This window comes from Marmota monax, unplaced genomic scaffold (genome assembly GCF_021218885.2).
Source record: "Marmota monax isolate L192 unplaced genomic scaffold, Marmota_monax_Labrador192_F-V1.1 WCK01_AAM20220418_F8-fsc00072, whole genome shotgun sequence".
Classification (NCBI taxonomy): domain Eukaryota; kingdom Metazoa; phylum Chordata; class Mammalia; order Rodentia; family Sciuridae; genus Marmota; species Marmota monax.
This window is the reverse complement of record NW_026692356.1, coordinates 7,643,779-7,659,408: the sequence shown is the minus strand read 5'-3', so window position 1 is coordinate 7,659,408 and position 15,630 is coordinate 7,643,779. Positions and strand designations below refer to the sequence as shown.

The window sequence follows — 15,630 nt, the reverse complement described above, 5'->3', positions numbered from 1 at the left end:
CTTTCACACTAGGGTGCTTGTCTCTGTGAAGAAAGAAAAAACTGTGACTGTCACCCAGGATAAGGAGATGTCCTTTTCTGTTCTACTGCATCGTGTTTGGAAGAAGCATCCAGTCAACGTAGACTTTCTGGGGATCTACATTCCCCCCACACACAAGTTTTCCCCTAATGTGCATGGACTTTTAGGTAAATTGTCTCTCAACCATCGGGCATATGCAGGGCCACTCTGTCTTTAGTGACTTGGATGAGGGTCGTTAGAAGTTGGGAAAAGAGCAGGTGTGGATTCAGGGGTAGAGGACCCATAGAATGTGGTGACTAGGGAATAAGACGGCCAGGACCATTCATCTTTCCAGACAGGGGCATCTAGGGCCAGGGTTTCAGCATCACAAATGGGGCAAGTTAAGAGAAGACTGTTTTGTAATGGAAGGGAGGTGAACTGGTTTAGGAAGTCTTTGATAACAAGTAGAGCATCCAGGGACTACATTCCCTGGTATTTTAAGAGTTTAAATGTAAAAACATGACATCACAGACATGTTCCTATGGTTTGACCCGTGCTCTCCAATGCCAACCTCACCCCTGTCCTCACCATCACTTGGGTGGTTTTACTAATAGTCCAGTGGGTCAGCCTCATGTATAAAAAATGATCATGGGAAATCATTTTCAGGAAGAACCCTTCCCGCCCTTTGCTGTTCCTTTTACCTCTCAACGTGTCTTTCTACCGTAGAAATTCTGAAGGAGGGCCAAAATGTCACTTGGATCCAATGTAACTTTGGATTACATGTAAATAAATGTCTGCACTTTGTTTTGCTAGGCCAGTTCATGCACGAGCCAAAGATACACATCTTCAATGAGAGACCAGGAAAGGACCCTGAAAAAACAGAGGCAAGCATGCAAGTGAAAGGACAGAAGCTGACTGTTACCAGGTACGCCTTGGATGCTTATGCAGTGATGAAAAGGGTTCCCTATTGGATTAGCTGTCAAACTCAACAATGCATCAGGAATAGACACATATATATCATTTCCATAAGGACAGTTCAATGGCCTACTTTAGGTGTCAATAATGACTATAAGTGTGCATTATGAAATGCCAAGATTAATTAATCTATTGTTCTCATCTTCATACATTAGAAGCCCTCTGCTCACAAGTTGGATAACTGAAAAAGTTAACCAAAGGAAGAAATCATAAAAATACCCATGAGCCACAGTGTAGAGAACGAAAGTATATTTTTATGTGAGCCTTCTTTTTGAGTATGGATTTACTGAATTCATTTTTGTGTAGCTATTCTTACACAAATCATATCCATATGCTTCAATTTGAAGTGAGAACTTATAAAACATTCTGAGTGTTACAAGTTATAAAACTTGTAAAATCTTTATAAATTTTTCCCCAGTCTTCTCATCCATGCCTAATTTGATACCATTTTAAAGCAGTTTTTGTCTTTTTAGAGTTATTATAAAGCAGCCAACTTTGCTTTATTAAAAATGACTCTTCCTAGCTGGGTGCTGTGGAGCATGCCTATAATCCCAGTTACTTGGGAGACTGAGGCAGGGAGATGGCAAGTTCACCGCCAACCTGGGCAACTTTGTCAGACCTTGTCTCGAAATTAAAAAGTAAAATAAAATAAAAAGCTGGAGATATAGTTCAGTGGTAGAGCACCATTGAGTTCAATCCCCAGTAGGAGAGAGAGAGAAAAAAAGACTATTCCTGCACACAAATGTCATTGGCTTTCACATACTCAATCAAATCATAACATTGCAAAAATTAGGCCATAAAATTATAAGTGCCACCACAAAACTAAATTTGTGGACCAAACAGGGATTCTTGGTTTGGACTACTCAACTGGTTTTGGTTCACTAGATAGAGAACAGTGAGTTCCCAGTGGGCAGCAGCAAGCGTGATGGCCAAGGGGTGAGCACCATAGCAATCAATCACGTGAAGCTTGGTAAAAGAGCATCTATTCTACAAGAGGCTGGTGCTGGGCCTCAGCTTCCTCTAGTGAAAGTATCCCACGATGCATAATTGAAGTAGAGTTGACCTGTGGGCTGCAGCTGTATCCTTTTAAGGCTTATTATAGCAATGTGCTGTATACCTTTCCAAATCATTGGCGTTTTTGTCCTTCAAGTGGAGGACACGAATTTACTCAAACAGCAGGTATTACTCTTAAATAAAACATTTATCCATAAATCTGAGGTCCCTCAGATGCATTCTTGAGTTAATGTGTGAGGTTAGTCTATAACATTTTGGGATTGTATTCCAGTCTTTCTACTTGCATTAAATGACTGCTCTCTACTTTGCTGGAAGGGTTCACAGGGGTCAACCTGTGTAAGGATTCCTTGAATAGTAAGAACACACTCCTGATTCTCTGTCCAACAGCCATCTCCAGATTCTGACATGTCATACATGTCGGGAATGCCGTGGGGCGGGGAAGATAATGGTAATAAAAAAGCACAATGCACAGCATGGAAAAGAGGGTGTCTTGTTTCTCGATATGCCTGACTGGCAGTGCCTGGTCTGTTCCCTAACCATGCGTACCATTTTCCTTGCAGAGGATTCCAGAAAGACTACAGAACAGATATAGTGTTTGGAACAGATGTTCCCTGTTGGTTTGTGCACAACAGTGGCAAAGGTTTCATCGATGGACATTACAAGGACTACTTTGTGCCTCATCTCTATAGCATTCTTAAATGGCCTTAAAGGTTTATAGTTTTGAAAATTCTATATATAAACATACATTTTTTTCCCTGCCACTTTTGCAGTCATTCCTCAGTTGAATAGTTAAAAACCCCAGGTGCCATGGAGGTTTATAAAGCCTGTTCAACACATCTGAAGAAAATAAATATTTTGCAATGAAGCTTTATGATTCTGTTGCATTTTTCAGATGCTAAGATGTATTAATTGAGTGATGCAAAGAACTGCTTTGGCAAGTCAGGGTGGTATCTAGACAGAGCCCTAGATTTGGCATTTACTGTGATAATTTCACTATTGTTGAATGTCAGGTCCTTGACCTTGCAGATGGAGAATATTTTTTTACACTGTTAATCACATAGGACGTTCAATTACGAGGTTATTTGTGAACATGGAAAATGAATACGGGAAGTTGCTTAATCTTAGTTGCTTTGTGGAGATTTATACTAAAAATCAGTCACCCTCGGTAGGGACAATTTTATCAAGGGAGCTGAGATGACCTGATGTACTTTTTAGGATTCCCTTCATGATGTTGGCCCTTAACATCCTTTCCAGTTCATGAGGACTGAATATCTCGGCATTCTAGAGAAAAATAAAACTGGCTTAACCATCTTTAGGACTTGTGAAACCTGTATTCAAAGCTTTTCCTAAATATCAATCACATAGTCACCATAAAAATAATTAATATATGTCTTACTGTCAGGATAATGCAAGCCTTATGTTCAAGAAAAAACAGAGTAATGGTTCAGATCATAACCTTGGTCACAAGTTTGTTTGTTTTTTTACACAATATCTTTATTTTATTTATTTATTTTTATGCAGTGCTGAGGATCAAACCTAGCACCTCGCATATGCTAGGCTAGTGCTCTACTGCTGAGCCACAGTCCAAGTCCCAAGTTTGTTTGTTTTTAAATTAGCTTTAAATTACTGTGCTTTTTAATCACTGAAAATTAAACAATTTTTTTTAGGGTTGGAAACAGTCCATTCAAAGAAATGAATAAGTTAACAGAATTCAAAAGCATCACAGTCAATATGTAGAAAAAATGAACTAAGAATCAGGAGTGATTTTTGTGTCTGCTGGTTTATGTGTGTCATTCTACATACTCTTAAGGATCACTTGATACATGAAGTGGCATCTTTTAGCTAGCCTTATCCTAATGGAAGGAGATACAAGTAACTCCAAAGATCCAGTAAAAATTAAGGAAAAAATTCCCCGGTTGCCTAGAAACATGCAGATGCTTATGTGCTATTAAGAACTTCTCATTTTTTCATATTTTTATTTGTGCATTATGGTTGTAATAATGGTGGGATTTATTGTTATATATTTATACATGCATACAATATGACAGTACGATTTGGCCAATATCCATTCTCCATTCCCCCAAGTATTTTTTTTTCCTTAAAACTTCTTTTTTTTGCTGGCCAAATTTATTTGGTAACTTTTTCTGAAATATCCACATGAGAAAGAAAAAGCAAAGACGCTTCTCTTTAATGGCATAGTGACTTAATTATACAGCTAATATTTCTGGGGTCACTTTGGTCAACCTAATGATTAATTTACAATCAAGGCTGACTCATACTCTAATCCTGTGCTTCCATTTTACTGGTATCAGTGAATAGTGTCTTGGCCTAGCAAAGTCATGGCAGATTTTTAACTAAGTACTTCACATTATGGAGTTGCTTACTATTGGCTTATTACTTCATTTGAGTACCAATGAACACTCTGAATTTCTATACAACATGCACCTTGGGTTGATACCTGCTTCTCATTCTTACATATCATTCTTACAGACTAGAGGTACTCAGTAAATGTCTACTTAATGAATACGACTCTGTTCTGTCAGCAAAAACTGATAGGTGGTTGGGGCTGGAAGAAGACGCCAGAAGACAAAGGAGAAATCAGCAAATAAGGTAATGGAATTTAATGGTATTCTAGTAAAGAAAATTCTGGCATTTCATCTCCAGGATAGTGATGCTAAAACTTTCATATAATCTCAGGAATACTGATAAGAAAAAAAAAAATAAGAAAACAAAGCCACTGTTTGGAGAAAATATTTACAAAAGACATATATGATAAAAGACCCGTATTAAAAAAATTCTTAAAACACAACAGGAGAATGAATGGTCCAGTTTACAAATGAGCAAAGGCCTGAAAAAAGATATTTCACCAAAGATAAACAGATGGCAAATAAGGAGATGAAAAGATGCTCAGCATCATGTCATCAGGGGATTGCAAGATACCACTACATATACATTAGAAGAGCCCAAACCCAGAACATGGATGGACATGGCCAAATGTTGGTAAAGATGTGAAGTGGTGGAAATGCAAAATAGTAAAAGCACTTTGGAAGAGTTTGGTAGTCTCTTACAAATAAAACGTACTCTTATTTTAAACAAAGGGAACAAATTAATGGGAACAGTTGGAAAGAAACAACTATCACACTAGCTGCCTATTGATTAGCTTTCGAAAGTATTTGCTTCTCAGCAATACAGAAAAATGAGCTCTATCTGCACAAAAACCTGCACCCAGGATGTTTACAGCAGCTTTATTCATAATTGTCAAAACTTGGAAGCAACCAAGGTATCCTTCAGTAGCTGAATGGGTAAATTATGGAAGATCCAGACAATCGAGATTATTATTCAGCCTTAAAAAGATATCAAGCCATAAAAAGACACGGGGGAATCTTACATGTATATTACGTGAAAGAAGCCAATCTGAAAAAGGCTACAGCCTATGATTCCAACTATATGGCATTATGGAAAAGGCAAAACTATGGAGACAGTGAAGAGCATGGATTTGAGGTATGGAGAGGGATGAATACGCAGAGCACAGAAGCTTCCTAGGACAGTGAAAGTACTATGTATGGCACCAACAGTGGACACATGTTATATATATAGAAATGCTTTAAAGTCTGTTTTTTTTTTTTTTTTTTTTAAGAAAAAGAATAGTTTATGATCCTTCATAAAGAAAAGCCAATATAAGACCTGATTTGGGGTGTCTGCTGTTCTATTGCTTAATGTAACCACTACTGGCCTAAGACCTTAGAGGATAAAAATATTTCTGTACTTTAGGATCACATTTTTGTGCTTCAGATATGTTTTAATGAATTTAACTTGAAGTACACTACTTTATTTCATTCCAAGACAAGTTCAGGAAGATGTTGAGAGGAAAGAAATGTCAGAGGTAAGAAAGAATCATTTCTCTCTGAAGAAAAATCACTGAGTTTATTCCAAAATTAAGGGTTTCAAGGGGGTAGATCTAATTTGGCACATTTTTCACTCACACTGTTATTAAGAACTTCTCCTTATTGAAATTCTTTGGATCAGATTGATGCTGGGGCTGGCTTCAAATGCTTGATTACATTTACTGACACTACTACTCACTGACATTTCCAAACAGCTACTATGTGCCAAGCTTTATGTCTGACACTTTATATGTATTTTCTTTCTCTTTTAAGATATCTGTTTTAGTTGTAGATGGGCACAACATCTTTTTTATTTATTCATTTGTATGTGGTGCTGAGATTTGAACCCAGTGCCCCACACATGCTAGCCAAAGGCTCTACCATTGAGCTACAACCCCGGCCCCTCTTTTTCTTTTTTTAATCTTAATTCTCTGCAGTTCTAACATCAACTCTGCATGGACACATTATTTTTGAAAACTTACACATTGAAATTATTATGATTCACAAACATTAACTTTCTAAGATTATATAGGCAGTGAATAGATTAGCTAACATTTTCAACCTTACTTCTGTCCAGCCCCAAGACCCAGTTGTTTTCCATGATACCACACTGTCAAGTTATTTTGGAAAGATTTTAACCCATCCCTGAATACTTTCTGTAAAGGTACTAATATCTTCCTGTTACTATTTCTTATCTTACCTCTTATGTTTCTACTTTTAGCATATATTCTCCCATCTTCTGATAACAGAAATTCTCAGCCCTTCTCTACTCTCATTCCAAGCAAGATGGCCGAGGGGCTGGCATACGACCCTGGTCTGGACAGTCAGCATATTCCATCCTTTTCTTTGGAATGACTTTACCAGGTATAGTCTTAATAAGACTATTGCAGGCCTTCCGTACGAATCAATATAGAAGATAAACTGGTGCTACTGAAAGTAAGATGTAAACTGGAGACATTGGGAGTCATCTTGTTCTTTTAAGAATGCCTGAGAATGAAGCCAACGAAGAGAACAAGCCCCAATAAGACCATTCATACTTGGATCTCACTGCACCTGCTTATGCTCAATGATGTGAACCATACATTTCCTGTTTTGATGGGGAGGTGAGCATAGGCAAGTATGAGGTGGGTTTCCAGTCTTCTGCATTCCCAAATAATAAACTGCTCTATTTATTTAAAAATGGGTAGGTCACCATTGGTGGTGTGATGCAGTTGCTTTGTAAAACTGTTCAGTTCCTCAAAATTATTAAACAGGATATAAACTCTAGAGACTATGCAAGTCTACTCCTAGGAATTGAAAACACACATCTACACAAATGTCACAGTAGCATTATCCATAATAACTGAATAACAGAGACAGCCAAATGCCTATCAACTGATGAATGGATGAACAAATGTAATCTATCTACGCAGTGAATATTATTTGGCAATAAAAAGAAATGAAGTACTACAACATTTATAAATCTTGAAATTCTTTAGCAAAGTATTAAGAAGCCAATCTTAAAAGACCATATGTTAGGTTACTCCATTTATTTAAAATGTCTAGACAAGGCAAATCCATAAAGACAGAAAGTAGATTAATGGTTGCCAGAAACTGGGGAGTGACTGGGAGGAATAAAGATTGTGTACAGGCTTTCTTTCCAGGATGATAAAAATATCCTAAAAAAATTAGATATGGAAATGGTTGCACAACTCTGTAAATATAGGAAACCACTGAACTGTATATTTTAAATGTGTAAATTGTACACTGTATAAATTATATCACAATAAAGCTACTATTATGTTTGTAGCTTGGCTTTTTAAAATTTATACTTAGAGTTCAATTTTACTATTCTACTATGGAAAATATAAATTTAGAGTACATGAAAGATTTTCTCTGATTATATGATTCTAAATTGTCCAATATAAAACACTCTCCAATAACATTCTTTAATGAAAATAAAAAATCAAGGATATATTACAAATAAAAGAAAAAAACAAGGAAAAATTACATAGTCTTGATACTTCAGTACACATAATTAGATTTTTCTATAAGTTTCACTAAACAACTATACAGTAATATTTAAATAAATCCATTTGTTTTATATAAAAGAAATACCCTAACACAGTAGAGTCTCATAATGCCTTGGCAAACACCAATTTGATGCTTTAGAATTTTAATGTATTGTTAACAAATTTTCAAACTCAGGCAAGTTTAGAAATGTCTTCATATTGAATTCCTTCAACTCTGCGTCCTTTTAAAGGGCCCTACAAATTAAAATAATTTAGAAAAGATTAAAAACACATGTATTTAAAAGGCAAAAAAATGATACCACACTTATGGATAAAATTTACTTTTTCCATATCCCTAGAATATTATGAGGTAACTAATATTTCTGTACATCTGTGCATTTAAAAAATAATCTATGGCATTCTAATTAAAAGCTACCATATTTTCTTCAATATTTGAAATATGTAATCAGTAGACATAGTGACAGAGACTTCCCAGCTGTGCAGTGTCTTCTCAGTTTCCCTAATAAGCAGCTGTATTTCCTGATTCCCTTGGTGGGTTGATGTGGCCACAAATGGAGCTCCAGCCCATAGGCATGAGCAGAAGCTATGGTCCAACCACACAAGTTGCCTACCCGCAGTCTGTCATGCTCCTCTGTGTTCTGCCTGACATGGCACCTGCAGGTGCCACTTCTTAAAAATGGCAGAGCCACTAACTGGAATGACCCTGGCTCTCCAAGTTATAAATCAGAAAAGAACTCTTCCATGATGAATAATACCCCTTTTAAACTTCATACATATCTATCTATCTAATTTGTGCCATTATCCATTGAGGTTTCTTTTTCCTTTTCCAAATATTATTAAAAGCAATTTAACAACTCAAACTCATGTATCAAGTGAGTTGTGATAGTTAGGGCTGGTCTTATTACAGAATATGGGTCCATCTTTAAACATATTTTCTTCCTTTCTTCATATCAACAAAAAGGAAAAGGGGAAAACTTCAAAGGTAGATACAATCTGGGAATGCAGGAGCTAAGAATATGGGCTCCTAGGGCTGGGGATGTAGCTCAAGTGGTAGCGCACTCACCTAGTATGTATGAGGCACTGGGTTCCGATCCTCAGCACCACATAAAAATAAAAATAAAGATATTGTGTCCACCCGAAACTAAAAAATAAATATTAAAAGGAAAAAAAAAGAATATGGACTCCTATCCTAGACTGCCAAGTTCAGCTCCCACCTAGAGCAAGCAACTTAACCTCTGCACTTCAGTTTCCCACTCCTGTCTCTGTTCTGGTATCCCCAGTGGGTAAAAGAGCAGTGCCTCTACTATTGAGTTGTTGGAAAACATATATATTAAATGCTCCGAATAATACTTAGAACTTAATATGGATATAATCACAATACTTATCAATACTTACTATTAAATCTTCTGGTTTAAAATTGCAATGTTGACCCTCTCCTTTGCAAAGTATAACACTAACATGATGATGATAACAATCACAATCACAACTCTAACCACGGACTGAGACTTTTGGGGCGGGGGGGTGGGGAGGTACTGGGAATTGAACCCAGGGGTGCTTAACCACTGGGACATATCCCCAGCCCTTCTTAATATTTTATTTAGAGATAAGGTCATGCTAAGTTGCTTAGGGCCTCACTAAGTTGCTGGGGTTGGCTTTGAACTCACGATCCTCCTGTCCCAAGTCGTTGGTATTACAGGCGAGTGCCACCACACTCAGTGAGACTTTAATATTTTTCAACCAAGAACCATAACTTGTGTTAAAAATGCTTTTCAAAATGTCAGTTTTTAAAAATATAATAATGATTATACTTAAAGGAAATAAGTTTCCAGATGAAGCATGATCCAGATCGAATCTTTCATCACTGCATTTAAGGGTCTATAGTCAATTATACTTGTCTGATAAGAACTGCACATCTGGAGAGTAAGAAGGGAACCAGACATTTGGGTTTATTAGACAAATAGCTAAAAAAGATGAGGCTATATTTAGGAATACATTATCAGCTATTAAAAATCTGCTCTCTAAAATAATAAAAATAGCAGGAGAAACAACTTGAAAAGTGATTCAAGGAAAACATGGGGACATAAGAGACAAACATGCATATATAAGTGCAGACATTTTTGTTGTTGTTTAAATGTGGGCATGCCGAAAAAAAAAATGAGAAAGAAACAAAAACTAGAAGTGAGTTTCCTCTTTTGGAAGCATGTGTTGCTTTGTAACCAACCTAAAAGCCTATACTGTGGTTTTGCTCCTAGGCCCTATCTCAAAAACAACCCTGTGAACAACTAACCCACCAAAAAGAAGAGAGAACTGTGGGTTTATGGGGAGCGAGGGAAGGAATTAGCTTTTGATGAAAATCATACCAACTGTGAATCAAGATATCAGGCAGAACCTAATATATCCTCCATAGGTGGATCTGTGTTTCCTGAGGATGGACACATGAAGCAGGCTCTACAGTGGACAGGACTATGAAATTAAAAAGTAAAGGACAATCAATCTGTCAAGGAAATGTGGGATTTCCCATCATTTCATACTGATTGAGTAAGAAAGAAAAACTTGAGTTTTAAAAAACCCAAATCTGTAAATTTAGTTAGACCTATATTCCTCAATGCCAGGTAAGAGTCCCTTTTTTACTTTTATTCCCTTATATTTATGTTAGTAAATGGTAGTTTCTACTTTAGTATTGTCATGACACTTTTTTTTTTCTTAATTTACTAAAGTGTGAGTTCTCTTAAATAAGGATCTAAGTGGTTTTTCCAGAAAGTCTTTCTGAGACAAATATTCTCTCACAGGTCCATGGGTTTAGGGAGCCTATGATTTCCCAAAGAGAAAACATAAAATTTGGCAATTAGGTACAATTTTTTGAAAAAAGAACCCAAGCTTTCATCAGATTCTCCAAGGGATCTATCACCCCATCCCCAAACTAAAACCTACTGTACTGGAGATGAAAGTTCTTTTGTTTAGATAAAGATATGGCAGTAGTTTAGAGTTCTAAGAAAAATGTTAATTTTAAGAAATCTCAGATCTCACCCAAAGACCTGTCAGTAGACTTATAGTTTAAAGTCAACAAATAATTTTATTTATATGTCAGAGTTCTTGAAATAACTGGGTTGATTTCTGCTACCTTAAGTTCCTTAATAAAGAAGGGGGACATTTTGAAAATTTATTGATACCTGTGGCTCCTTTTCCATCAACTATGATTACATTTTTCCAATTCATTTTACTATTATATTTCATTAGATGTGTGGGAAAAAAAGTCAGGATATAAAATTGTCCATCTTGTATATAATTTTATAAAATGCAAAGGCTAAAAAGGAACAGAATGAAATATTAATGGGGGTTTTATCTTTGGAATTATGGGCATATTTTTAGAATTACTTAAATTGTATTTTTCAGATTTTATATAATGAGTACACATTTCTTTTATAACTAGAAAATAAAATGCTTCACGAAGGACAAAGTCACTAGAAAAAAATAAGCTTACAGATTTCTATATAGGAAGGAAGGCAAACAAAAAACCATATTCTCTAAAATTAAAACAAAGTTCAATTCAATTAAAAAGAATTAAGATACATTTTTACAGCATTTTCAAATTTTTATCTATTTGCAAACAACTTACAGTTTCAATGACTATTGTAGCTGAGAACGTTTTCTCGTTGATGGATTCTAGGGTACCTTCATTTCCTCTGTACCCTCCATTTAAAACCAGAATTCTTTTCCCTATAATAGAAATGCATATAAAACTTAATGCAAAGAAACTGTCCACTTTTTTCCTACCTTGTTACAACAAAATGTTTTACAATGAATATAATAAAAAACAAAAAACTTCTCTTGAAAGTTCTTAATCATGTTAAGAACTATGTGGTGTTCTAAAGTTTATAAATATTTTGATTACTCTAACGTTATAAAACCCCTCATTGTTTTCAATTTTTCTTAAAGGGATATGTTTTAATTTTAGATCGCAAGGTGTATAGGGTACAGAAAATGTTCAGAGTCCAGAAGTATAAGAAAATTTATTTACATTGTCTTTTTTTAAAATTCATAAGATGGTTTGGCAGTTTTATAAAAATTTAAACTTATGTCTACTATGTGACAACCGTTTGAAGCATTTACCGAAAAGAAATCATACATCCACACAAGGATTTGTACATGAATGTTCACAGTTTTATCTGTATCTGTAAAAAATTTTAAACAACCCATATGTCCATCCACAGATGTTTGGATAAATTCTGGTATATCTACATACTGATATATTTCTCAACAATACAAATAAACGGACTATAGATTCAACATGTATGAATCCAAAATAATTATGTTAACTGAAAGAAGTGAGACCCAACAACAACGTCAAAATAACCTAAATTGAACAACCACAAAACTAAGACAGCAGTATGATTTCATTTATATAAAATTCTGTAAAAATATGAACCAATCTTCAATGACAGAAAGCAGGTCTGCAGTTGCTTAGGAAGACAGAGGAAGCAAAAGTAGGGGATCAAGTGGGGAGGATTAGAAAGGAAAATGAAGGGAAGTGTTCATTGTCTTGATTTTAGTGATGGTTTCACAGCAGTACTCATGTTAAAACCACTTATATTTTTGATAAATGTGCAATTTATTGTTCATCAATTATACATTAATAAAGCCAATCTATAAGAAAAGTTTCATTTGAGGGAGAAAAATACAGAGTATGATACGTGGAAGTTCCCAAGACCAACATAATCAATGTACCCTCAGTGATATGTTCAAGAAGATTTTGAGTCAGAGACAATCTAACCCCATTGGTGTTTATAGTTAGATATGAATAAGGATCCAAAAGACAAAGATAGGTAAGGGAAAAAAAAGCAATAAGTAAAACAGACTTTTACTTGACTATTTCAGAGAGCTAAACAAATATGTTAATAATAAAAGCCTAATATGATTAATTTTATTGATATATGTCATGTTTTGTTTCAGAAGGAAAAAAAAAGTTTTCCAGAAAGGGAAAATTCATTCATGCCACAAAATATCTTTATCAAAGGACTAGTCAAGTATTGTGACACCTGAAGCCAAATGGGGATCAGTAATATTGGCAGTTAATATTTCTGAAAATGAAACACATCTGTAACCATCAAGCAATGCCAAAAAAAACAAGGTTTTTAAGAATGGAATCACTTATTTTGATGGAATATATATAAGTGGTCTGAAAAAGGTTTACCTGGTGCTGGAATTACTGTCTCTAAATGAGTCTGGTCAAGTTTCAGCTTGTCTCCAGAATCAATCATCTTTACAACAGCTGTATATTTGTCAATTACTTCCTGTCATGTAAAACGAACACCTTTATCATAGAATATGTGAATACTAAGTGAAAAGAACTAATATAAATAAAATAAAAAGAAATGAAATTCCAATTGAATGATACAAGTAACTCCTATTATAAGTAACATCATTTTCTAGATCCCACACACATAATTTTTCTGTTAATGGTTCTCAATATAGAACTCAATTCAAAGCTTAGCTAAGGTTTTCACCTGGAAAGAATACGAGACTACTAATCTTCGAATAAGACTGAGAAATCTAGCAGGAAGGGCCACTTGCCTAGCTTAGACTACAGAAAAAAAGCAATTTACACATGCACAAGGCTGAGTGTTAGAATGAAACTATATTTAGGAAAGGCAGAAAAGGACTGGAATTTCAAAACCCTAGAGCAGCTAGTCTCCTAGGCAATACACAAGGAAAGTCCTCGTGAGACCTCTGGGGCATAATTATACTGTCCATCATTAACAAAAAGAAAACGTTTCACTGATTAATGGGCAAGGCATGCACAACTGAGATTTTTAAGCAGTAGTGATGGGATTCCTTAAATACTATTTGCTCCAGTAAGAAAACAGACCAAGGTTAAATATAAACTATGGTTGGAAAAGAAGTATTTTGCCAACTATTATGAATTCAGATTTCATATTATGGAATAATTGGAATCTTAGACACAATAATACTTCTGCTACAAAGATTTAATTTTCAAGAAATACCAAAATAGCTTCACTGGGTAACCAGTAGCTTTTTTCACAATTTCCATGCATAACTTCATATTCTTACCTTAACGATACCCTTTTTCTTGTGATACTTCTCTCCAAGTTTTTTGGTTATAATTTTCACAATGATTTCCTGGAAAATAACAACAAAAAATGAAGATAAAGGAAAAGATAGAAATTATCTTTTCTAGGGGCTGGGGCTGTGGCTCAGCGGTAGAGCGCTCACCTAGCACATGTAAGGCTCTGGGTTCAATCCTCAACACCACATAAAAATAAATAAATAAATAAATAGATACATAGATAAATAAATAAATAGATAGATAGATAGATAAATAAATAAATAAATAGAGGTATTGTGTCTATCTACAACTAAAAAAATAAAATAAAAACAACAAAAACAAAAAGGAATTATATTTTCTATATTTTTTTACCATACAATTTTTAATTTTTTATTAGTTGCCCAAGTCAATACAATGATCTTGACATATCATACATTTGATTCAAATAGCATATGAATTCTCATTTTTCCAGATTGCAAGATCACACTGGTTATACATCCATGTGTATACATACAGCAATCCTAATGTCAGTTGTATTCTGCTGCCTTCCCTATCCCCCCCTCCCATCACTATTCTCTACCCATTCTACTGTAACACTTATCTCTCTCTCTTTCTCTCTTTTTTTCCCTTCCCTTCCCCCTCACACCATCGTATATGTATTTTGTGAACCCATGAGGGTCTCCTTCCGTCTTCCATGCAATTCCCCTTCTCCCTCCCTCCTCTTTTCCTTGTTTCGTGGTAATCTTCTTTTCATGCTCTTCCTTCCTGCTCTGTTTTGAGTCACCTCCCTTATATCAGAGAAGACATTTGACATTTGTTTTTTAGGGATTGGCTAACTTCGCTTAGCATAATCTGCTCTAGTGCCATCCATTTCCCTGCAAATGCCATGATTTTGTTATTTTTTAATGCTGAGTAATATTCCATTGTGTATAAATGCCACATTTTTTTAATCCATTCATCTGTTGAAGGGCATCTGGGTTGGTTCCACAGTCTAGCTATTGTGAATTGTGCTGCTATGAACATTGATGTAGCTGGGTTATTTAAAAAAATAACTTGGGTTATTTAAAAAAAAAAAAAAGAAATTAGTGAGCTTTGCTAAAAAAGAAATTAGTGAGTTATAATCCTTCCCAGCATTGGCTGAATATTTCATTAGTAATCTTTTATTCCTTCTTCCTCTTTTTTGTCCAACTTGGTTACCAAGAGGAAAAAATTATATACAAAATCACTGATCTCCACAGTGAAGGTTTCTTGACATCTAGGACTTTCATTTGTAAATCTCAAATTCTATTAGTTCTGTCTTTCATAGATTGCTTTTCTTTCCAATCAAAACAGTGAAAGTGAGGATATTATATTGTTGGTATTCCCTGATGATAAAAACTCAGATTGCAAAAGTCTTACCAGGAATTGAAAGGAACTGAGCCATTGAGATTATGCATGAAACTTTCACAATGTTCTTTTCTCATTAGGTTGCTATGAGCATTTTGTCTTTCTCTGTCTGTCTCTCTCTCTCTTTTTTTTCTCTTCTTTTTGTCAGTAGTGGGATAGAACCTAAGGCCTTGCACCTGCTAGGCAAGTATTGAGCTACACCCTCAGCTCTTTTTATTTATTCTGAGTCAGGATCTTGCTAAATTGCCCAGGCTGGCCTTGAACTTGTGATTTTCCTGCCTCAGCTTCTCAAGTTGCT

The 15,630-nt window shown here is 35.3% G+C and overlaps 2 protein-coding genes across 2 annotated transcripts in view; one reads left to right on the top strand and one right to left on the bottom strand.

Moving 5' to 3' along the window:
* Itih2 (inter-alpha-trypsin inhibitor heavy chain 2) overlaps positions 1-2,851 on the top strand; it is a 34,729-nt gene extending 31,878 nt beyond the window's left edge. Inside the window, exons 19-21 of the mRNA XM_046442361.2 lie at positions 13-185; positions 811-922; positions 2,547-2,851. Of these exons, the coding sequence (XP_046298317.1) occupies positions 13-185; positions 811-922; positions 2,547-2,694 (433 nt within the window). The 3' untranslated portion in view covers positions 2,695-2,851. The remainder of the gene's footprint in view (positions 1-12; positions 186-810; positions 923-2,546) is intronic.
* Positions 2,852-7,384: 4,533 nt separating this feature from the next.
* Kin (Kin17 DNA and RNA binding protein) overlaps positions 7,385-15,630 on the bottom strand; it is a 28,398-nt gene continuing 20,152 nt past the window's right edge. The window contains exons 10-13 of the mRNA XM_046442362.2: positions 13,952-14,020; positions 13,074-13,173; positions 11,499-11,599; positions 7,385-8,116 (exon numbers count right to left, since the gene is read on the bottom strand). Coding sequence (XP_046298318.1) covers positions 8,054-8,116; positions 11,499-11,599; positions 13,074-13,173; positions 13,952-14,020 — 333 coding nt within the window. The 3' untranslated portion in view covers positions 7,385-8,053. The remainder of the gene's footprint in view (positions 8,117-11,498; positions 11,600-13,073; positions 13,174-13,951; positions 14,021-15,630) is intronic.